General features: G+C 35.6%; 2 protein-coding genes across 9 annotated transcripts; one reads left to right on the forward strand and one right to left on the reverse strand.

The window, feature by feature from the left end:
- Positions 1 to 1,320: 1,320 nt before the first annotated feature.
- Positions 1,321 to 8,804, reverse strand: fbxo8 (F-box protein 8). The gene is made up of 6 exons (XM_084397339.1): positions 8,666 to 8,804; positions 5,975 to 6,323; positions 5,582 to 5,708; positions 4,909 to 5,027; positions 4,559 to 4,755; positions 1,321 to 3,017 (listed from the first exon to the last, which is right to left on the reverse strand). The coding sequence occupies exons 2-6, from the start codon at positions 6,313 to 6,315 to the stop codon at positions 2,830 to 2,832; spliced, it is 972 nt and encodes a 323-aa protein (XP_084253465.1). The 5' UTR covers positions 6,316 to 6,323; positions 8,666 to 8,804; the 3' UTR covers positions 1,321 to 2,829.
- cep44 (centrosomal protein 44) lies at positions 8,803 to 17,460 on the forward strand. 8 transcript variants are annotated; one of them, XM_084397286.1, is made up of 11 exons: positions 8,803 to 8,947; positions 9,463 to 9,553; positions 11,732 to 11,879; positions 13,388 to 13,534; positions 14,671 to 14,769; positions 14,871 to 15,026; positions 16,142 to 16,354; positions 16,798 to 16,858; positions 16,947 to 17,041; positions 17,138 to 17,172; positions 17,287 to 17,460. In XM_084397286.1, exons 2-11 carry the CDS (start codon positions 9,465 to 9,467, stop codon positions 17,333 to 17,335), a joined length of 1,092 nt encoding a protein of 363 aa, XP_084253412.1. In that variant the 5' UTR covers positions 8,803 to 8,947; positions 9,463 to 9,464; the 3' UTR covers positions 17,336 to 17,460. The 8 variants fall into 8 exon arrangements, with proteins under 8 accessions (XP_084253412.1, XP_084253408.1, XP_084253407.1 ...); XM_084397282.1 differs by having other exon boundaries at positions 8,807 to 8,947; positions 14,862 to 15,026; XM_084397281.1 differs by lacking the exon at positions 8,803 to 8,947 and adding an exon at positions 9,214 to 9,247 and having other exon boundaries at positions 14,862 to 15,026.
- The last annotated feature ends 6,688 nt before the right edge of the window (positions 17,461 to 24,148 follow it).

Genomic DNA, 24,148 nt, shown 5'->3' on the forward strand with positions numbered 1-24,148 from the left:
ATATATATATATATCTTTTTTTTTACAAGGCTAGTTTTCCCATATCTCCGTCAACAGAGAAGTGTCAAAATCACAAGGTCTTTGCATTTTCTCTGGGGTGTCAGGTAGACCAGACGCAATTTCAGGCGTCAGAGAGGCTCGCGCTGCTGTTGAGTCAGTTGTATTGATGAAATGCAGTCATAGCGAAGGCATGCAAGGACTTCATCAATCATGCCAAATTATAGCCACAACTCTGCCATTAGACCTGAGAAACATAACGTCACCTCAGATAAACAACATTTTAACTACATGCCTTTGATAAATCCATGGACAAAAAAAAAAAAAAAAAGTATGGGCCTGTTGGTATAGGTTATCTACTTGCACAAATAACATGCATTTTGATTGAATAAAACTTTTATTGTTTTCACCACTGAACTGGTTGATGACATAGAGGTCGAGAAAAGTAATAAAATGAATCATATGTAGTTTATTTTATTATAGAAGTAGGGGAAACCGAGGCCAGTTGTCATAGGCTATACTTTTTACATATTTGTTAGAGTAGGCTATAGGTTTATTTTTTAAAGATAATTTATGGGCGCATATGCCTAAAAGTTGTGGCTACAAAAACAGCTACTGTTATTTTTTGTTCTCCTAATAGTAACTGCATAAATGGTATAACATTTATCACACAACAACTCGCCCCAACTAGAAAACAGCGCAGAATTTTCAGTTAAATACCTTCATTAGCCTGCTTGCCTAAATGTTCGTTAGTGTGTGTATATTGAAAGTTTAATTTGGAGGATAAATTTCACAAATCATTTTACTTTATATTTAGTGAGTTGCAAACTTTTGTTTGTGTCAACTAGCCCCATGTCTACTGCATAATAATCTGCAATCAGTTACTGGTATTCAATTTCAAGCAGAAATCAGTACTTCCATTTAAAAGTGAAGTGTCATTAAATCTCTTCATTTGCCCGCCACACATGAACCGGGAAACGATCATTCTTGCGACGTCTTTCTCATGCAGAATAATTTTGAAAGCATTATACAAAGTATTTGAAACAATCGCATTTAACCTGCGAACAGTTTTCTTCTGTCAGAACCAAGTGTTTGATTTTTCTAATTTCCAGGAAGAAATAATCTCATATTACTTTGAAATAGCTTGTTTTAATAAAGGTAGTCGCACAATTTATGTAAATTCCAATTTCCCCCAAAAACAAACATTAATCAATTAATGCAATTTCAAAATTCATAAGTTTTGAAAATGTCGTATTTAAATGAATGCATTGCTTTTGAACTGCTAAGGAGTGGACACACATGCACACGTGACTATGCAAGCAGTGACTTTCAAAGTTTTATTTTTTTGATACAATCTATAAGTGCATTAGTCCAGTGTTATCATTCTGAAATCTATACTAAACATTCCTTCTGCTATTTAACTAGTTCAGCAGATTTGCTCAAATAGAATTGCATTTTCTGGATAAATACCAAAAGAATTCTGAGCATATAGTGAAAAAAAAAAAAAAAGACCCAGGGAAAGAGGAGCTGTAATCTGCTATTAAAATTACAGTTAATTCAGCAATGGATAACAATGGTCAGAATTATGTAGCATTGTGACATGGTAAACATGCCCCCAAAAAAAGTGCAAACGAGAATGAACTCTTTTAATTGAGGGGAAAAACCACAACTCTTAGTTAAAATACTCCAAAATAAATTTTAATGTTTATAAATCTCTATACTTAAATATATACATTATGTGCAAATAAAATGTTCAACATTAAATTAAACTATGCAGAGCGTGTGAATAATAGTATCATTCCTTGTTATTGTGTATATCTTGTTTAGTATTTAATCCTCTCTATTGGCACCCAATTGTAGAAAATCTACATAAAAGACAAATCTGAATAAAAGAAAGAAAAAAATACCCACATTTATGGAACAGAGCAAATACTTAACCAAAAGACAAGATGTCCAATTCATTTTTTGGAAAAGCTTCTCTTGAGTACTCAGATGTTCAGATGATACATTTTTGATAGCTGATTTCATCTGCTTGTATATGAATTATTTGCATGTATATAATTTATATAGGATTGGGAAACGGTCTAACAGAATATCTATGCAAAAAAAAAAAAAAATTTTTTATATATTAGAAAGGAAGATGACCAAAAAAAAGGTACCAAACCTACGACACATACGTGATAAAAATTCAGTGCATACAATGTCTCACAGGGTTTTACTCTTCTCAAGGAAGATGAGACATGTGACAATGCACAAACACAAAGCCTCCTAAAACACGAAAGTGCACACAGAGTTAAAATAAAATGCTTTTGTTCATTTTCAATAGTTCTGCTATTTTAGCCTGTCAATCCTTTGATATCACAGTGACTAGATTGAATGTCTTAGACTTGCCTGAATTTTGTAGATATGGCAAAAAAAAAAAAAAGCTGACATTCATTTGAGAGGTTTTCAAATTAGAATGAGGAAGAAAATAGATGTCGTTGTAAATATGACGCAAGCCCCGTTAAGTCTACATTCAGCTTTAACTGACTTCATAGCTTATCTCATATATCTTTATGTAGCTACATAGTTTTGCATGTTTAAGCGGTTTCTTGTAGGTAAACCTTGTCGCTACCATTGCTAGCCTGCTAACAACTGACTTTCTTCACTGATTCTTCAACATTGTGGCTGTCCTCCACGTCTGTAATGCAGCACATCATATCTAGAGCTCATAGGACTTCATTTTAAAATGAGTTCTGAAAGTGTTTCTTCCAGCTTCAAGTGGAATTTTTCCTAGTGCACTGCTAATGCTTTACGTGCCAGCTCTCTCTGACGGGTCAAGCGCTGTAGTGCCTAGGCCGCCACGTGGCCGATCAGATAGATGTTGTCATAGAGGTGGCCTACAAAGTCCTCGCTGATGTTCTGAGCAGCCCGCCGTGTGTTTCGGATAAACTCCCTTTTGGACATCTTGTTCTTTACGTGAGGGCTGGTCAGATCGATGGAGAGAAGGATGAGGGAGTAGCACAGCACGTACACAGCATCTGCAAAACCAGAAGAGAGAGAGAGAGAGAGAGAGAGCGAGAGCGAGAGAGAGAGGGGTGTGTTTATGTCATTTTTCATTGTATAGTTGTAATCCCTACCTCAAATAAAAATGTTTGCATTATGCAGAAACAGTAATTATATTTCACAATATTACATTTGAACATAACTGTTCTTTGTTTGAATATATTTAAAAGTGTAATTTAGTCCTGTGATTGCTAAGCTGAATTTTCAGCATTATTACTTCAGTCTTTAGTGTCACATGATTCTTCAGAAATCATTCTACTATGCTGATTCGGTGCTCAATTAGTATCAATTATTATTGGTGCTGAATTATTAATAATGGTTCATATTATTATCAATGTTGAAAACAGTTTTTACTGCTTTATATTTTATTAATATTTTTGTGGAAACTGTGATACTTTTTTTTACAAGATTCTTTGATGAAGAAAAAAAAGAAAAAGAAAAGAAGAAAAAAAAAACAGCATTTATTTGAAATAGAAATCCTTTGTAACATTATAGATGTCTTCACTGGCACTTGAATCAATTTAATTTATTGGTTAAATTAAAGTATTAATATATATATATATATATATATATATATTAAATAACTTAATTGCCCCAAACTTTTAAATGGTAGTGTATCACTGTTTCCACAAAATATTAAGCAGCACAACTGTTTTCAACATTAATAATAAGAAATGTTTTTGTTGTTGTTGCAACAAATCAGCATATTAGAATGATTTCGAAAAGATCATTACTCATGATTTCTCAAGGTCATCATGACACCAAAGACTGCAGTAATAAAAATTCAGATTTGCCATTACAGGAATAAATTATATTTGATAATATATTCAAATGGAAAAATGTTATTTTTGTAAGAATATTTTACAATATTTCTGTTTTTACTGCATTTTTTTTTTCATCAAATAAATGCATTAATTAATGATTCTATTTAATTAATTAATTAATTAATTAGTCCAAACTTTTGACTGCCAATATATACACATATATGTTGAAATGGAAACAATGTGAGAAGAGCACAACTCGGCTTGAACTCTGTCAGTAATTTATAATAAATCTTTCTGCTTGTACAGTAGCACACATGCACTACAAGTCACATGTTATTGCAGGCGGTAACTCTGATTGGTTGGACTCAACACAGGGTCCTCTTCTGCTAACACTTTAAGCCAGCGGGCTTAGCTCGGCTTTAGAAGCAAACGGCAGTGTTAGTACAAGGATTTCTCACATGTTGCTCTATACAAAGACAAGATCATGCAAATCTGCAGCTAATAAAAGATGGTTGATTCCAATCAATAATCCTGCAAGTTGTGATTTGCATGTACCGCAATTAGAACCAGTACTTCAACTTTAATTGTTGCCTATGGCAAAAATCTGTGAACATCACTTGCGACGTGCTGTACATGTCTGACACCGAGCAAAGCAAACCACTGTGATCTTGATGTAGCAATTACACACTAAATCACATCGTAGTAGAAGTGCCGTTCTGGCATCTGTAATGACTTTGCTGTAGTTCACTTACCAGGACTTAAGCCCACTTCCCGGACCAAAGTGGGGTTGCAGGCACAGAAACGATGAGAAAACTTAGTGATGAGGGTCTCCAGGTACTCGCCCCGCTCCTCCGGGGCATGAATGTGTCTGAAGAAGTCCCTCAGTGCATTAGGGAGGAACTGGTTACTAAAATTATGAAGTGTGACCAACTCATCCAGGACATCTCGCCTGCAATCAGGGGAAACTTAATCAACATTTTTAGTTATTATCAGTAGCAGAATATTATATACATTGAGATATGCATGCATGTATACACACACACGTGTGTGAGATATATACACAATTATAATAAAAGGGAAAGAAAAAAATTAGGGAACAAACCGTTCATCAAGATAATTCCGCAGCATCTTCCAGTTGAGCATTCTGGTATAGAATATAAACTTGGCAATTTCCTTCGGGTGGTCCAAAAGAATACCTCTGAACATGAAGTAACTGATACCCTGAACGAAAGAACCCACAAAAAACAGGGTGTGGGGATTAGGGGAAAAAGTGAAGGAGGGGGCGAGCTTTTTTGCCAGACACCGCGGTTTAGTCCGGAGCAAGGCTATCGCATGTCCTTTAAGTGGACAGCTAAAGCTTTGCTAATCTAACCTAAGACACGAGCGAGGGGGAGTCAAGACATTCAAATGCATCTTTGAACAGAAATTATGTTTTAAGAGCAGCTTGCATGAGAGAAAAGCCATTCATTTCGTTTTAATCCGGGTTGTGGTCTAAAAGCCTATGTCATGGACCATTATTCATTCTAGGTGAGCTTGTAAAAATAATATATTTAGTCTGCAGTATGAGCATTGCCGGGTTATGTGGGAATTTACAGGGTGGAGGAGGAAACCGTCATATTAATCATAGCTGAGGTTGGTCAGAATTGTGTTTCCAAAGCACACTGTGGCTATGATCATTTCTCTGTTCTTTGCCCGTTTAAACATTAAATGGCTCGGCCTCTAATTACAGAGACATTATTGTGGCGAGACAGAACAAAAGTTTGTAGTTTTTGTACCTCTTGCGGGTTGGCGTTGAAGGTTAAACTTCCTTCATCTAATTCCATGTAGAGCTTTCTATAGGAAAATCCATATGGAAGCCTTCGATTATATATGGAACAGTGACCCCAAGTGGACTTGCATAGGCTAGAGGGCAGACAAAGGAAAACAAAGCAGCTGAATAGGAGGAATGCTAAAATCTAAAACACACAATTAGTGGAAAAATAGGTAATATCCCTATTTGTATTTATTTCATAATAGTGGGAAATCTAAGAGCTGAAATAATGAATACAGTTTAGTTGGCATCAAATCCATTGAAAGAAACATTATCCTCCCTTATATAGTTCTCCCTGAATTATTATTCAGAAAATACTGAGATGATATTTTATATGGAAGCTAAACGCATCACTGACCCCTGCCACAGGTACTCATCACTGCCCAAGTCCTGCCACACACAGGAGGCCAGGCACAGGTCGGTAGCATTCAGGTAGGAGAGGATGGTGATGCTGAGTTCGGGCGGCAGCATCTCAAGATCGATGAAGCCCTGCTCCTCTTTGCCCCTGCGGACGCGCAGCAGGTGGCTGATGTCGGAGCCGGGGACCTGGCACTGTGGCGTACGGCGCTGCTGGAGCGGTTCAGACAGCGGGGGACCCATCCTTCGGCCCTGCTCTCTCTCCTGCTGGAGGAAGCACTGTTCACTGTACTGCTGCTGCAGCTGCTGGTTCCTCACCACCCTCCACAGAACCTGACCCATCTGCAGATCTGAAAAAATGTCATTGCAGCTTAATGCATTAAAATAGTATACTTGTATACAAGTTTGTGTAGCTTGAGAAAAAAAAAAAAAAAAAAAAAAATTCCACTACACCAACTTTAGCATGAAAAGCTAAATTTTTCAGTCTTCAGTGCCACATGATCCTTCAGAAATCATTCTAATATTCTGATTTGGTGCTCAAGAAACACTTATTATTATCATGTTGAAAACAGTTTTGCTGTTTAATATTTTTGTGGAAACCACGTTACACTACAATTTTAAAAGTTTAGGGTAAGTAAGATACAAAAAAAAAAAAATATATATATATATATTAATACTTTTATTCAAGTGACAGTAAAAACATTTATAGTGTTACAAAATACTTCTATTTCAAATCAATTAACTATTTAAACTTTCTATCCTGAAAGAAAATGCATCACTGTTTAAGCAGCAAAAACAGTTTTCAACACTGATAATGATAATAAGAAACGTTATTAATAATTGAGCACCAATAATAATTGAGCACCAAATCAGCATATTATAATGACTTTTGAAGGATCATTTGACACTGAAGACTGGAGTAATAATGCTGAAAATTCAGCTTTGCCAGCATAGGATATTTAAATAGAAAACAGTTATTTTAAATTGTAATAATATTTTTTTTCAATATTGCTATTTTTACTCTATTTTACATGACATCATTTCAGCCCTAGTTAGCATAAGAGACTTATATATAAAAAAAGTTTTTGACTATTTCAAACCTTTGATCAATAGTGAAAATATGTTTTTCAACTGTAAATTCCAGTTTGAAACTGAGTCAAATTATGTCACTGAGTTCCTGCATTACAGCTCAGCTGTAGACCTGTTCGTGAATATTAAAAAACTGAAGTGTACTACACATGCAACAGATTTCGATTACTAAGAGTTCATGTCTTAGATCAGTTTCTGTTTTTGATTTCATATACATTAGGCAGGAGAAGCTGATGTAATCTCAGCGCTCACATTTGGTACGCACAAGTTGCTTTCATTCCCTGTTTCAATGAGAGCTTTTGTAAATCATATAATCTCATATTGTATTTATTTATTTATTATTAAAGGAAAGCGTCGTGTATTAAGCCTTTTATCCCTCTGCCTTCTTTTCCTACAAACTAAACCAGAGTAATCCAGAGGTCTCAAACTCTCAGCACATCATTTCTGTTAGGTCCCCGAATCCTTGCATTATCCGACAGAGCAAAACAGCCCAAAGGAAACTGTTTTTAGTGCTAGTGTGCAGTAGTCCGCTGGGAAATAAAACCCCTGATGGCAGCTTTATCTCCACTGCAGTAGCACTAGCCTAATCCTCTCTCTGAGATATGCATTAAGCCTTTTTATGTGGCTCTGTCTGACTCCCTCCCTCCAAGGGCCTTTCTCTCTAAAACATATCTCAGTCTATGAGAAGCCTTGTTATTCTGGTCTTTAATGGCCTCTTGAATGCTCTCTCGGGTCACTTGCTTTGTCGCAGAGTCTCTATGACAGCTTTTTTCATATATGATCTTGACATATTACTTATTCGGGACTGACGCAATGCTCCTTGGCATTCTGTAGGAGGAGCTTGGGAATTCTTAGACCTGCTTAAAACATGGAACGGAAATCTGAACAAGGTCAATGAACTCTTACAAGCAATTTCCCTCTGCTTTGCCTGAGGGCAGAAGTGGTTCTTAAATCATTACAAAACGTTTGCGCTTATTAAAGTTATATAATGAACATCTTTTATTTATTTTTAAATGGGTGATTAGCTCATCTAACTCTATTAAAAGTGAAAGCAAACAGGTCTGGCAACTCCATGCATGTTCTAATTGTGTTAAAACTATTTACAGTAAACTGAGACAATACAAGCTGGAAAGAACAGCTATACAAGAATATCACAAAAGCACAATTTACAGAATCTAAAAATACATTTTAGGTCAATTGAAAAGTACTTAAAACGTAGTTTAACCCTAACATAATTTGTCTGCCTTTATTTGCATTGTGTCAGTAGCCTTTCAGATTTCTGCCCGAACAAAGGAGAACTCATCTGACACATTATAAAAGTACAAAAAAATATTCGCACAATATCTGAGACTGTGAATTATAAAAAGATATATTATTTAGTGTGATGACTGACGTACAAATCGAGGTTTTCTACCGTTTGTATTTTTTAAGCTATAGGTCCTCTATCATGTTTGTCTGAAGCACAAAGTCCCGCCTCGCTCTAAAACAATTGGTTGGAATACCAATTTGATACATAAACTCGAACTCTGATTGGCTGTTGCGGTAGAACGCTTCTGTTTTTATTTTCGCAGCGTCAATCGCTCTAAGCAGCAGCACCACCCACCTCTGTGTATATGAAATACTTCTACCGCCGCCGCGACGAAATGAGTTGCTAGTGATCTGCCAGTGTCTCACGGATGAAATCATCTCAGTCTTTTAACAAGAGCCCAGGACAGCCATCTTGACAGCTCCAACGCTGCTGATCGAGTCCTGTGACACTATCATTCATCAGTCCACTCGCTCCTCCCGTCTGTCTCTCCGCCTCCTCGAACACTCTGGCCAGACTGACGTTTCTTGTTGTTATTGGTGGAAGTGACGCAATTCGCTCAGAGTAAATCAAACACAGGTACGTACAGTTGCACTTTCGATCGAAATGTTTTCTGTCATGTTCGCAATATAACATAAAATAAAATACATACATAAAATTAATAAAGGGATGAAGTTAATAAAATAAATACATTAATACATGCGTGAACTAATTAAAACACATGAGTAAATTAATAATTTCATGAAATTGCATTTAACATGTGCTTTTAAAACCTAAAAGAAGCAAGCTAAGACAAGAATGTGTAGAAGTGAAACAAAGGATGAACCGTCGTCTCCTGGTGCGTAGAAACCAATAAAAACAAACCCGGATATTTCAGCGGTAAAAACAAAAGGGAGGAATTAGCAATAACTGTTTAACTATAAAATACATCCATCGGCAAGACAGTTGTTACTGTATTACAAACGCAAATAAGTGCGAAATGTAATCAACTAAGTTAATGCAAAATATGTAACTTACTTCTTGTGTACTGTAACAATGAAATGTACTGAAATGTTGTGTACTGTAACTCCTAATGAAATCCTCTGACATTACAGAGATGGGCACTGGTGATTTGAAAGGATGTCTAAGAAAGCTGGAAGCCTCTCTCCGTTCTCTAAAGTATCCGAGAGAAGTGGACTATCAAAGGTATGACGAATTTTAAACCAAATAACGTTAGTTCAATCAAATATTTTAAGTTATATATATATATGCAAGACTGGTTTATAAAATAAAATTCATGTTTAAAAAAAAAAAGTTGCCAGTTGCCAAATTATTCACATAGAAATACAGGAATTAAAAAGGCACCATGGCAGAGTGAGCATGTTATAAATCTCCATTCTTGTACTGAATGCATGTTAGCGCTTTATAAAATAAGGTTATTGTCTATACTCTAACTCTTATCTTAAAAGTCACCATGAAATCAAAATGTCATATTTATTTCATGGAATATTGCAGTATTTATTATAAATCATTGATCTGTGCACATAATTATTATTATTATTTTTTTATTTATCTGCCCTTATAATCTTTAATCAAAATAACCTTCTCTTCTCTTCTCTTCTCTTCTCTTCTCTTCTCTTCTCTTCTCTTCTCTTCTCTTCTCTTCTCTTCTCTGATGACGTGTTTACTGGCACGAGGGTGGGACACATGTCACTCACATGAGAACACAGCAATAGCAAACCACAACCATCCAATCAATTCCCAATGAACAAAATCAAGTCCCGCCCTACATTTTTTACTTGTTCGAGACGCTGCATTCATACGTCACAATAGGGAAGGAAACACTATAGCAACTTCTGTTTTATGTCAACTTTAAGATTCTTTTGATTTTGTACATGCTACCCTTGTAGATATTGCTCTTGTGTGTTGCATTTACATTTATGCATTTGGCAGACACTTTTATCCAAAGCACTTACATTGTATACACTTTTATCAGATCATGCATTCCCTGGGAATCAAACCCATGACATTGGCGTTGCTAGCACCATGCTTTGCAGTTTGAGCCAAAGGAATATTGCATGTCACGAATGTGGATGGGGTAAAAGGAAGGCCTAATTGTCCTATGATGGTTAGCGTTATATAAAAGTTAACACTATGTTATGAGCGAACATCAGGCCATTGACAATGAGTCCAGGCCTTTTATGTCTTTGATAGAGATTAAGAAAGAAGCCTTGGCTAGCTGAGTGGCTGTGTGAAGTAGTTAATCAGCTGTGTGGAAATAGAAAAAAAAAGTTTTATATGGTTAGGTTAGATTAACGATTAATCGTTAAAAGATCACAATCTCGATTCAGACACCCACACAATCTCATTCCTTAATGGCAATGATTCGCCTATTGTGTCTATTAAACCTTTGACAAAATCACACCGGAACATTCAAATCTGAGTTTGCGCTGCCGCTGACCCGGGGAGAGCAGTTGTCATGCATGGGTATGAAACAACTTCACGAACAGTCTTTTTAACCACAGTTTCGTTATTTCTGTGTCACACAAGTGGGATACAAGTTTATAGTTCGGATAAAAAAAATGTCTACGGTAACGTTAAAAGTGTATTTGTCATTGAATCATTCGTTCAAGAGATTTGTTCAAAAACGCTGATTAAACGCCTTTGATGCTTAAAGTAGGTTTTTAGATATATTCCCCTGAACCTAAATAAAGTAGCCTAAATAAGGAGACCACCTATAATAAAATCTGACCACACTGACATTAGATACAAGCCTCATTCACTTCCCAGCCTTTATGAATGCATAGCTCCTCTGAATTCATTTTTAACATGCAGTCAGCAGAGATGATATGCGGGATGTATTTCATTAGACATTAACGCCCCCCAATTCTACCCCCACTTTTTTTGGCCTACCTAGACTTTAAACATCTTGACTCGCATAAACATCCAAAAGGGGGGTCTGCCAGTGTTTCATGTCCCATATTTTGTTTTGAAGTTTGGGAAGTTGAAGACTTGTCCCGAGCCTCTCCAATGCTGAGCTATTTTGTAAACATGCTTTACAAAAACCAGCTCCGTTCCTCCACCAGGATCTCATTCTCAAGCTGCACATCAGATGCTCAGTGAAGAGGTTTTGATGTGAGACGCATCAAACACAACATTCTTCTCTGACTGAAAGACAGATCCGTTTGGCTTGTGCGTGCTGGAGATGATCCAGAAAAATGACTTAATTTGTCTCCAGCACGATACTCAAAATGGCTTGCAGACATGTTATAAAACTTTATTTGTTTTAAAACCTATATATGGTGTTGATTTTGTAACACTTTTTTTTTAGATGTTTGTCAGTACAACTGCTTTATAATTTGATGTTGTGTTTTACTCTTCCAGATTGGCTGTGGGAGATCCATCAGCGTGCCTTCCTATTGTGAGCTTTACCTTCACGTCCTTTTCCCCCTCACTCACAGAGCACCTGGTCGATTATGGTGTGGAATTAACCGGAATGAATGATTTACGATTTATTGAGAATGTTTACAAGGTGAATTGCACGAATGTAGCTTATTAAATATTATTTTTATGTAGCTTGTTATTGAATAGGATGAATATATTTTAAAGGGATAATTCATCAAATAAAATTCTGTCATTGCTAACATTGCTAAGATATTTTGAGAAATGTTTCTGTGGTCCTTTTTGTCATTTCTATGAAAGTCAGTGGTCGCCAAAACATTCTTCAAAATATCTTATTTTGCATTCAACAGAAAAACAAAAAACATATAGGTTTGAAACAACATGAGAGTAAGTAAATGATTGTAATTTTTGGGTGAATTATCCCTTTAAACTCTTGTGTTTAACAAATTGAATCACAGTTCAGTTAAAAGACTATTTAATACAGCTAACATGGTTTAGCTATTGGATAATTTTCATTTGAAATCAACAACAGATCTTTATTAGCATGCATGTTTGTGATATTGCAGCCCCTTTAAATTTGACTTTTATAAACTGTTTGCCGTTTCCTTCAAGAGCTAGTGGTTTTGAGGAGCTGGCTGTTTTAAATGGATCAAAGTGGTCAGAGTTGCTTTGTTTCAGTTATGAGGACGGAAAGTTATTGAGGTAAAACATTATAGAGTTTAGAGCTATGACCGAACCAAGTCAATGATAATGTTTTTCACATCGCCTTTAATTAGTTTTTTTTTTAAGTTTTTTTATGAAAAGCAATTTCACATGTAATTAAACTTACAAAGCCATGCTTTATGTTGCCTAATAGCCATATTTACTGGCACTGTCCCTGATCTCAGAGGGTTTTTTAACCCCCAAATCAGAAACGCAGGTCTCTTCCAGAGCTCTGTGATTCGGAGCATCTGTAGCCCCATTCTCCTGCATTCAGATGTTCTGGCAGCTCTTCTCCACCAAGTCTCGAGTAATTAAAATTCTCTGCTCACGTCTCTCTCCTGCAGTGAGAGAACACAAAAGGAGGCTTGCCTTCATGTTGGTCCAATTCATCTGATCTCAGATTAACTCAAAGCTCATTCTGTACGTTTAACCGCTGGACTGAAGAGCTGATCTGTCTTTTGACACTTCCTCCTGTTCATTGACCTTTCGTGCAGTTCGAAAAGTTCTGGCCTTCGTCCCAGGATCATCTGCAGAGTCAGACTGCAGCTCAAGTTAAATATTCTGGGGGGAATTAGTGGTCCCAGTATATTACCTTGAGGGCCTCGATGGCATTTGCTAAAAATTAGAGTTGTTGTAACAGGAAAGTAGTGTTTAGCAGTTCTATCATATTTTTCCAGTCATCATTTTTCCCTTTGCGCTACAGCTCATTGTTTACATCTGGCTTAGTCCTCCTGTGATTAGTCTTGGTGGCTCCTCTGGAGTTCCTCCTGTACCAGAAATTCTACAAATCAATTTTTTTGTTTGTGATTTTAATCCACTGAGGGGATAATTTCCTTTCAAGTCCTTTAATATGTTAAACCCCTGAAGTTGTAATATTTAGCTTAGCACTCTTTTTGTTGTATCTGCATTTTCATGGGAAAATCTCTTAAAATGTAGGTCTTGCGGGATGTTTTCAGCTATAAGCCGTTGTTGACCAAACAGCAGTTTCTTCAGTTTGGCTTTGCTGAGAGGAAAGTCACCATTCTCTGTGATATCATTGGCCTTATTCTCAACAAGCACAAAGAACTGACAAAAGAAAGCAAGGTATCTCAAACATTTTTTTTTTTTTTTGATATATAGCGATAGCGAAATGGGTACCATTTCAGTTATCAGCCAATATTAGAGATTGTTTTATTTAAAGGGTTAGTTCACCCAAAAATAAAAATTCTGTCATCATTTACTCTCCCTTATGTCTTTCCAAACCCATAAGACTTTTGTTCATATTCGGAACAAAAATGAGACATTTTGAATGAAATCTATATAGAAAGATTTTAATCCTGCTGTTGACAGCCTACGCAACTACCACTTTGACGCTTCAAAAAGTTCATAAAGAGAAACTAATTCATATGAATTGAGTGGTTTAGTCAAAATTTTCTGAAAAGACTCGATCGTTGTGTATGATGAACAGATTGAATTTATGCTTTTATTCACATTTAAACATTGTTGAGCGATCATAAACAGAAGCTCAACCGTAACTGATTAAAACAGTAACCTCAAGCTCAAATGTGCTGCGTAACACACGGGAGTGAACCTCATTGGTTCTTGCACGTCAAGCAAGCATGTTAGAGCTTCTGTTTACCACGACTGATGTGTGAGTTGATGAATGTTTATATGTGAATTAAAGCCTAAATTCGATCTGTTTATCAAATAAAGTGATTGTCTCTTCAGAAAATTTGGACTAAACCGCTCAATTCAAACGTCTCATATTTCATAAAAAAATATTTTCATTTGTGTTCTGAACATGAACAAAAGTCTCACAGGTTTGGAACAACATGAGGGTGAGTAAATGATGACATCATTTTGGGGTGAACTAACCCTTTAAATTCGATAATTAATTTTGCATTCTCATTTCCCCTATTTTTACTTTTACGTTTTTACATTTGCTGTCATCTGTCACTTAAAGTTAATCTTTAAAAACACTAATATTAAATAACATTTTTAACATATTAAATAACACTGTTAAATGTAATCTTTAGCAAATTATTATTTATTTGTCATATTTACGTAATGTTGTGATGCCTAAATTCACTTGTAGCATTTAAAATGATTTTAGTTTTAATCTATTTCGAGAAAATATGATAGAATTTTAATATCAGACATTTATTGGTTATTGGCCATATTGCATTTATTTATGTTTATTATTTATATTTTAATTGAACAAACAGCAAATTGTCTTACAGCATGTCAGTAAGCCAAAGAGAAGGCCTCAGTTGAAGAGCTGCATTAAACATGAGATCCCTTCTCCTGAGAGTAACTCACTGGTGTCAACAGCCCTGACAGTAAGTGTAAACATAATTGACAGTAAAATAAACATAATTGATTTGATGATAATAATAATTATTGTTATTATATCTGCTTCTTTCCCTCTTCGGTACCTCAGAAGCAGCCACTGGTAGAAAGGCATCTTGGCAGCAGCTCAGCACCAGCTCAGATCAGACGCTGCTCAGATGAGCAGCCACAGCAGGAAGAGGAAACAGAAGAGAGGGAGTTAGACAGTGAGGATCTTGAGGATTCTCCTCCACCTACAGATTCCACTGTGAGTGCGCATCCTGCGACACATGTACACACAGGGAGGTGCATGAGTTATCATCTAGTTGAGAGCACATTATGCACCAACTAGTCAGCTTTAATGGTCGAAAGAAAGTACTATGAGAAACTTGGTCTCTTATCATAAGCAGTTGCAGTGTTATTTTCTCCACAGCAGACCACGTTGTTAATAGAAAGACTTTTTTTTTTAAAGAATATTTAGAAAATCTTGATGTTTTTTTTTTGTTTGTTTTTTTCATATTGTTCATTTATTTATTCATTTTTCCAAAAGTAAAATGTAGGTTGTTAATGTTAGATTTTTTTTAAACCATTATTGATGATAACAATATGGTGATTGAAATAAAATATACATTTAACATACACTAACACTACAGTTCAAAAGTTTGTGGTTGGAAATATTTTTTTAATGTGTTTGAAATGAGTCTCTTATGCTCACCAAGGCTGCATTTTTTTTTTATATATATATCAAAAATACAGTAAAAACTAATATTGTAAACAATATTGTGAAATATTAGTACAATTTAAAAATAATTTTCTTTCATAATTGATTAAAAGTGTGATTTATTCCTGTAATGGCAAAGTGAAATTTTCAAAATGAAAATTTTCAGCATCATTACTTCAGTTTTCAGTGTCACATGATCCTTCAAAAATCATTCTAATATTCTGATGTGGTGCTCAAGAACATTTCTTATTATCAATGTTGAAAACAGTTGCTGCTTAATAGTTTTGTTGAAACCATTATACATTTTTTCAGGAATTTTTGATGAATAGAAAGTTCAATACAACAGCATTTTTATTGTATCATTTAAAATATCTTTACTGGCACTTTTGATCAATTTAATGCATCCTGCTGAATAAAATCAATTTATTATATATTATAATTATTATTTTTAAATCTTACTGACCCCAAACTTTTCAACGGCAGTGTACGTCATACACATTGTAACTTTAATCAAATTTTTTGGGGTAATCATTTGCTCTTTTTTTGTGTGTGTGTGTGTGTTATGGAACTAAACTACACAATTACTCAAATTGCCAATTCCTACACACAAACATCTGCAAAATTCTGAACTTGTTCAATCCACCAAAAAAATCAATTTTTAGGATTGTGTGTTAGAGAGCCGGCTGAGGGGCGTGGAGGTAAGTCTTCTGGAGAGTGTTGGCAGACTGGAGCAGCGATTGGCCCTCATGGAACACAGGATACATGCTCTGGAGAAAAGCTTGGCTGGCAAGATTATCATCGAGAGCAACCAGTGGGAGAACTTGGAGAGTCGCGTGCTGCTGCTGGAGACCAGGCTGGCGCTGACCTCAGCACAGGTAGGGGAGTTTAACATCTTTTTGGAAGTTAAATTTCAATTTATTTTGCAATTGTGGCATAATGCTGTTTTCTCCCAAAACTCACTTTGATGATCAAGCTTGCGTTACGGGATGAAAAGCAGTGACAGTCAGCACAGATACACACACTATAGCAAAGCTCTCACGTTTCAGTTTCGCAGTCGGAAAATTCATACGGAAAATATGTTGTTTTATGAAGACTGCAAACCACTTTAGAGGTCAGATTCCAGTCTACAGCAACTGATTTGTTCAGGGAAAACAGAACTGTTTTGCAATTTAATATCCTAATATAACAGTTCATGGGTGTGTTATTTTGTTTTGTGATTTGTTTTAAAATGGCAAGTTGGCAATGCATCTCTTGAGAAGTAATGAATATAAATATATGTGTTATATGGTGCTCACAAAAGTTTTCTCTTCTACTATAGGGTCTAACTTCACAAGATGGGGTCTTCAGTTCAGGCAGGGTTGGACTAAAAGAGAATACAGGTACTTCGCAATGTTTTAGCTTTTTAATTTGAATAATTTGAACAATTTAAATAAATGAAATATTCATAAAATTTTGTATCTGTTAAAGTATCTGCAAGTGGCTTTTCTACTGTGATTCAACCACCATCTGACATCAGTGATAATGGGCATATTCTAGCCAGTTCTCCTCCAACAGCTACCCAGGTGACCATCCATCCATCCATCCATCCATTATCTCATCTTATTTTCAAGAGAAATTTGTTTAATAACTATTGTATATTTTTCTTCCAATTTTTGTAGAATTTTAAAGAAAGGCTGGACAGAATAGTTTATATGTAAGTGTTGTAATAGTTAAAAAACGTAATAAAAAATAGTCTAATTTTTTAAAATTGAAAAATTGTCGCTTAGACAAAGACATCAATACATGTTTTGTTCCTTTCCCATTTCAGGATGAAGGATACAGCTAACATTCTGCAAAACATAGAGCCGACAATGTGAATTTGATCTCAGTCCAAGTTTAAAAAAAAATTGTCATCATTTACTCACCCTCACATTGTTCCAAACCTGTGTGTTGCTTTTCAGTTTTCTGAGAAATAAGTAAATAAAATTCAGTTTATAAAAGTTTATAAATTATGTTTGCTTTGCTCTTACTATACAGTGAACCCACATAGTGATCAGAAGTGGTCAAACTCCAAAAAGGGGGAAAAAAGTATCATAATAACAGACAAGTGACTTGTGTGCTATATTTTTTCTTGTGTGCTGACTTTATGACAGACTTTGTGATCAACAGAACAAAATTGTAATTAATTGGAAACTTTGCTCAACACTGTAGCTTTCAAATCACATATGGCGCCTGTGCATCACATCTGGTTGGATGTCAATGTCATCATCAGTCGTCATTGGTTCTTGCATGATCAAATGTTGTGAGTCTCACATGTGGCACCATATTTGATTTAAAGTTTGATTTGAGAAGTGAGATTTTCACTGAAAAGCACCTAAATGTCAGTCTGTTCCACATACAAAGTTTTTTTTTTTTTTTTTTTTCAAATTATAGTATTTCTATATATTTGTGTCCTTTTGGAGCTTGACTTACATGATCACTGGAAAACAAGCTGTGTGAAGTGTTCCACTGAAAAAAAAAAAAAACAGCGTACAAGACGGGAATGAGTAAAGGGTGAGGAAAATATTCTTCTTATTATTTGTTGGGTGAACAATATTTCACCTTATGCCAATATTTTGTTAATATTTTTTTTTTTTTTACCTTATGCCTTCCAATTGATTCTACAGTTTCATTGACATGCAAATAAAATGTCCTGTCCTCTAGATGTCACTGCTACCCAAGTAAAACCTAATGGTGAATTAGTCTATGGCGCCCTCTGTGGTCAGTGTTTTGTATTGCACTCTGGGAAAGCAACATCAGCCCATTGCCACACAACAGTTGTGCATTTACTTGAATATCAGGTAAAGTAAAGGTGTATGATGACTGGGTGATGTCTGTGCATTAATATTAATGGCATGTATTTGTTACTGTACGATTCTTTCTTTAGCACATGCTCTGAAAAAAGGGGAATAAAGTCTGAATGTATGACGTTTAATGTAGTTAAAGTAGCACGCTTGTGAAAGTAACTGCCTGGCATGAGTTTGGGATGTGACTCTCTTGTGTGTGTTCGACCAATGACAGATGAGGGAGTGTTTGTAGAACTTATTGAATGATTACTTTACCTGAGGGTCCATCTCTTGTACTGATCCAGGCAGAGGGCCATTTCCCTTCAAAATTTTCCTTTAACCTGGAGTTAATGGATGCATTTTTAAGAACAGTTTCTGTATTAATGTTTGGTAGTAATTTGAGCATGTTTCAGAGTTCAGTTGACCTTTGGATGGTCTTTTGGTGTTGGGTGTCATTGCACAAGTTATCACATTCATCAGATTTCAGTTTGCGTAAAAAAACGATCTGACTTTGACCTGGCAATGTCTCACAAAAATACATCAGAGGTCTGACTTGTTGGTCTCACAGGACAGCTTTACCCTTCTCATATTTCTGTACAAGGCAATGATGTAAAACTGTTTTTCATCAGTGGATTTTCTCTCTGACAACACTGACCTCTGGTCGTTCTTCCAGACTTTCATTTCAGTGCCCTATATATACTATGCAGACACAATGGGAATTGCTCTGTTGAGATCAATCGGACACAAAGCAGTCATGGAGAGGAAAAGAAAGGTCAGATCAACGCTGTAATTATGTTGAAGGAGAGTGTGTGTGCTTGTGTTTGTGTGATTAGTCAGCATACCTGTGACTTTCGTGTGTGTGTGTGTGTGTGTGTGTGTGTGTGTGTGTGTGTATTGAATAGCAGTGAGAGTTGGAAGAGATGCTCAGACAGATTCTTTGGGAACTGATGTGTGTCCAATGGACAGTTTTACCTCACTAAACTGAAGGGGATGCACAATGTCTCCACTAGCCACAATACAGGGTTTTGCTGCTGTCTGCATTTTAACAAAACTGCTTTAATTTTTATTAATATTTGTTTTTGTTTTTCAAAACCAAACATTTCTAAGAACTTGGAAGACAGCAACATTTTTTAAAGTTTTCTTTCATTAGTGCACAAGCTTATATGCCATTGACCCATATACCAACTCTGCTATAACATCATAACCTGGGCCCCAGAAACCCCCTGTGGAATCAACAGGCCTCTGGCTGGGGCCAGATGTGAATGGGAAAGACTTTTTTTTTTTTTTACCTTTGCTCTGCTATCTCCTTGAGACTGCATGCGAGTATGCATGTTTCTCAGTAGATGCACGACTAGTAGATGTTTGTTTTTGTATTTAGTTTTTTCTAAATCAGTCTAACTAGAAAGTGGATTTATAGAGTGCGAACTTTGGGAATACCGGGTACTTAAAAGTGGATTCTTTGAGCCACTTAAGCCTCGTTCAGACTGGCAGCTAAAATCCGATTTTTGAGCATCTGATTGGAATTCGATCATATTTAGCAAGAGTGAGCGGCCAAAAAAAAAAATCATGCAATTTTTAGGAATCCGTTTTGAGCTAAAATCATAATGTGGCATGAAAACCTTTTCAAATCGCATTTATGGAAATCTGTGTCAGTCTGATTTCGCGTGGTTTATGTCACTTTCTTACGCTACGTCAGATGTTACATCCATAAAAACAAGGTTGCGTTGTTGAAAAGTTCAGATCAAGCAGAAAATTGGAGACATGTTGAATTGTAAGACGGGCGGTGAAGATGACAACATAGAATAAAGCCGTAGAAACCAGAGCCTGCTACATTTCTGCCGCTGACGACGTAATCTTCCCGCGCGGTGACGCATTGCCATGCTGCTGTTTTTGTTGTTTTTGCTGTATGCCTAACACAACGTTATTGCCATAAAAACCAATGCAGATGGTCCAGAAAACGAAAGAGCTCCACTCTAAAAAATGCTGGGTTGTTTTAACCCAATGTTGGGTCAAATATGGACTAACCCAACGTTGGGTTAAAAAATGCAGTTTAAAAATGGACAAATTGCATTTTGGACAAAATAAAAAATGGACAAAAATGCAATTCAAAAATTGACAAATTGCATTGGTTACATTAAAAATGTAACCCAACGGCTGGGTTTGTCCATTTTTAAATTGCATTTTTAACCCAACGTTGGGTTAGTCCATATTTGACCCAACATTGGGTTAAAACAACCCAGCATTTTTTAGATCCGAACATCTGGATAGTAGCCAGATAGTGTGGAAAGTCAATAATTTAGTTCCGATTCCAATCGGATACAGAAATATTTGGAATTGGACTGACACTGTGAACATAGCCTTAGTAGCAAGTTAACTTTTGAGATATTTATTAAAGAGTTTTTGCTTTTAAACTGGCATTAACTAGTGTTGTCATTTGTTTCTTTACATTTTCAACTGTGGTTGGACATTTTACACCACCACTCAATATTTTTTTTTTTTTTTTTTTTTTAAGAAATCAATAGCCTCCTTTTATTCAGAGAGTGTCATTAAATTGATCAGAAGTGACAGTAAAGGCATGTTCAATGTTACAAAAGATTTATTTAAAATAATTGCTATTCTTTTGAACTCATCAAAGAATCCTTAAAAAAAAAAAAAAAAAAAAGTATCACAGTTTCCACAAAAATATTAAGCAACACAACCGTTTCCAGCGTTTATAATAAGAAATGTTTCCTGAGCACCAAATCAGAATTAGAATGATTTCTGAAGGATCATTTGACACTAAAGACTGGATTAATGGCTACTGGAAATTCAGCTTTGCCATCAAAGGAATAAATGACATTTTTATATATTAAAATAGAAAATAGTTATTTTAAATTGTAATAATAATTCACAATATTAGTTTTTACAGTGTTTTACATCAATAAATGGAGCCTTGGCGAGCATAAGAGACTTCTTTCAAAACCAATTTTGAATGGTAGTGTACAGTCAGTTACAGTTGGTCAGGTGGTCTCATCCTGTATGAGAAGATGGTTCTTGCAAAAAACATGCAATATGAACCAGAACTTATTCTTAATTCAGTCAATGGCCTTACTATGTAGCTAAAAATTAATGGATCTTTTCTTATTTTATTAGGCTCATACAATATTTATCGAGGCTTCATTCAGCATTCAGCAGTCATTTTGTTTGGTCTCAGCTTTAAAGCAAAAAATGATATTGACTTCAAATCAACCTCAACTATCCAGTCTAAAGACAAAGCAATTAATCAAGCTAAATAAAATTAAATCTGTTTGCTTTGCTTTGCTTTTTTACTGTAACGGGAGAGTTTGGAGCTGGACCATGATGTAATGTGTTGCAATGATATGAATAAGAAGCAGACTAGACCAGGTCTGATGATTGCAATAATAATCCTGCTCGGGACTTTATTTTAAAAAAAGGAATGAAAGATGAGAACAGGGATCCATTCATAATGAATGTGTCATTAGGTTCTGTTGATTGGCCACTGGGAGCACGGCTCCGTTGCTCTCCAGTGCTGCTGTAATCCCCTGCTCTCATTAATCATTGTCCTGAAAGAGGGGTGGGGGAGATGAGAGAAACAACTTGGTGAAGTGGGTGAGAGGGAACACTTTTTGCATTCCTCCTCTTTTTTAAAGCATGTATGTTTATGCAAGCTCCCCCCACTCCATTCCACCAGCCTCGCCATTCCATATCCCTACACATTAGGTTCATTTTCACTCCTAATTAGCAGGACCTCATGCATGTCTATGAACTCTTTACCTTCCTGATTGGTTTGTCGCGGACATGCCGGCATCTGCACCTCTTGTGGAGCACAAGGCTAATTGAGCCAATCACTCAAGTTAATGAGAGCATTTTTAAAGGTTGGAGGGCATAAGTAAATGAGATGAAGAAAGTGAAATGAAAAAGAGATATAATTAGAATCACAGATGAGTTCACTTGACTTTCAGCCATATGAAGCTGAAGTGAGTTTTTAATACATTAAAAAGCTACCCAGCTTACAAGGAACTTTCTCAAAATTTGAGCTAATGTTCTGGCAAGGTTCTCTCAAAGTTATGAACAAAACATTCTTCCTGTAATGTTAATAGAACGTGTTCAAAGTTATCTGGGCTTTAATAACATTCTCAAAATGTTAGCACAAAAAAAGTTATTTAGATATTGTTGAAACATTTTAGGTAGACATTCGTCTATGTTTTTTATTATTAAAATGTCTACTTCTTGTTTCAGAATGTTTAGAGAACATTAAAAAAAAAATAGCATTTGCAAAATTATAAAATGGAACATTCTCTTAATGTTTTCTATAATGTTCGCATAACCAGAAAAACATTTTGAAACATGGATGTTTTGAATGTTCAAAGAGCAGTCAGAAATAACGTTTTCAAAACTTAAGGGGAACGTAAGCAAAGAACAACATATTTTGTTAGCTGAGTATTTAGTGAGACTTTAAAGTACAATACAGATATAAAACTGTAAAACAATTATGTGATCAATAATTTGACAACATATGTTTTTACATTGCTTTAACTCATCAAAATAAGTTAAACCATTTTCAACAGTTATACAAGAACTTTTTTTTTTTTTTTTTTTTTTGGTTTAATGTAATTTAAGTTGAAATGACTTAAACATCCAAGTTGATTGTACTTTTTTTTATTATTATTTTTTTTATTGGTGTAATAAAATAATAATATAAAGCTAACATGTTTATGTTGCCTCAAGGGCTAAATATTTTTTCTAACCTCTTAAATTAGCGTTCATTTTATTTCATTGTTTTGTTCCGAAAAGAATTTCCTCCGAGTCTCTTGATTACAAATTTACACCACTCTCAATGCTTATTTTCTTTGCCAATAGGAGCCGAGTTATTATCCTTGGTCAGCCGCCAAGACCTCATTGCCTGCCAGTCAAAACAGTTTTCACATGCTCATGGGAAGCCCTACAATAACATCTTATCATTAGAAACGAGCACATAGGCAAGTATTTGGGCCACTTGGCTCCCCTGATGTAAAATAAACATAGGGGCGCTCGGTAAATCTGCGAGCTGATTGAGTCTCAAGTCCTTAGCAACACCAGTGGGAATGTACACAGTGATACTATCCACAAGTCGCTCTCTATGCTGCATATCTTATTCTGTATCTGTGCAAAACGTCTTTTAGAAGTTAGTCTTCATCACCTGAGGATAAAGATCTCAGACGCTCTGTTCAAATATCAGGCTGGTCATGCAGTATTTGGCAATGTGTGCAAAAGCAGCAGAGTTTACAATGCCTAGACACAATCCCAAGAGGCTGTCCCTGCTGTGTTTACATTGAAGATATCTCCTGTATGCACTCCTGGAACTGGCAGAAAATAGAATATTGTGTTCAATTTTCCCACCATAGTCTGTAAAGAATATATGAACTAAACACCTTCCTTATCTCAGATTTGTCTGCCTCTCTGCCAACAATAATGGCATGTTTGCACATTTCCTCTTCCTTGTGACAAGGGAGGACACTTTTGGGTCATCTAGATTTTTCCTTCTTAGAAATCATTTATATGTTTGTTCAGCTATTTTGTGACTTTTCACTTAAAACCTCTTTAACTGTGTGTGTGTGTGTGTGTGTGTGTGTGTGTGTGTGTGTTTTTTTATTTCATGCTACAGATGGTGTATTTACTTGAAGATTAATTTAATAATATTTTTAATAATTATAATATTTATTTAATTAAAGGGGTGGTATAATGCCCTTTTCACAAGATGTACAATAAGTCTTTAAGTGTGTATATGAAGTTTTAGCTCAAAATACCCCACATGTATTTTTATAAAGCATTTTAAAATTGTCAGTTTTTGAGAGTGAGCAAAATCGCATCGTTTTTGTGTCTGTC

The sequence above is a fragment of the Rutilus rutilus genome (assembly GCF_951802725.1).
Source record: "Rutilus rutilus genome assembly, chromosome: 2".
Taxonomy (NCBI): domain Eukaryota; kingdom Metazoa; phylum Chordata; class Actinopteri; order Cypriniformes; family Leuciscidae; genus Rutilus; species Rutilus rutilus.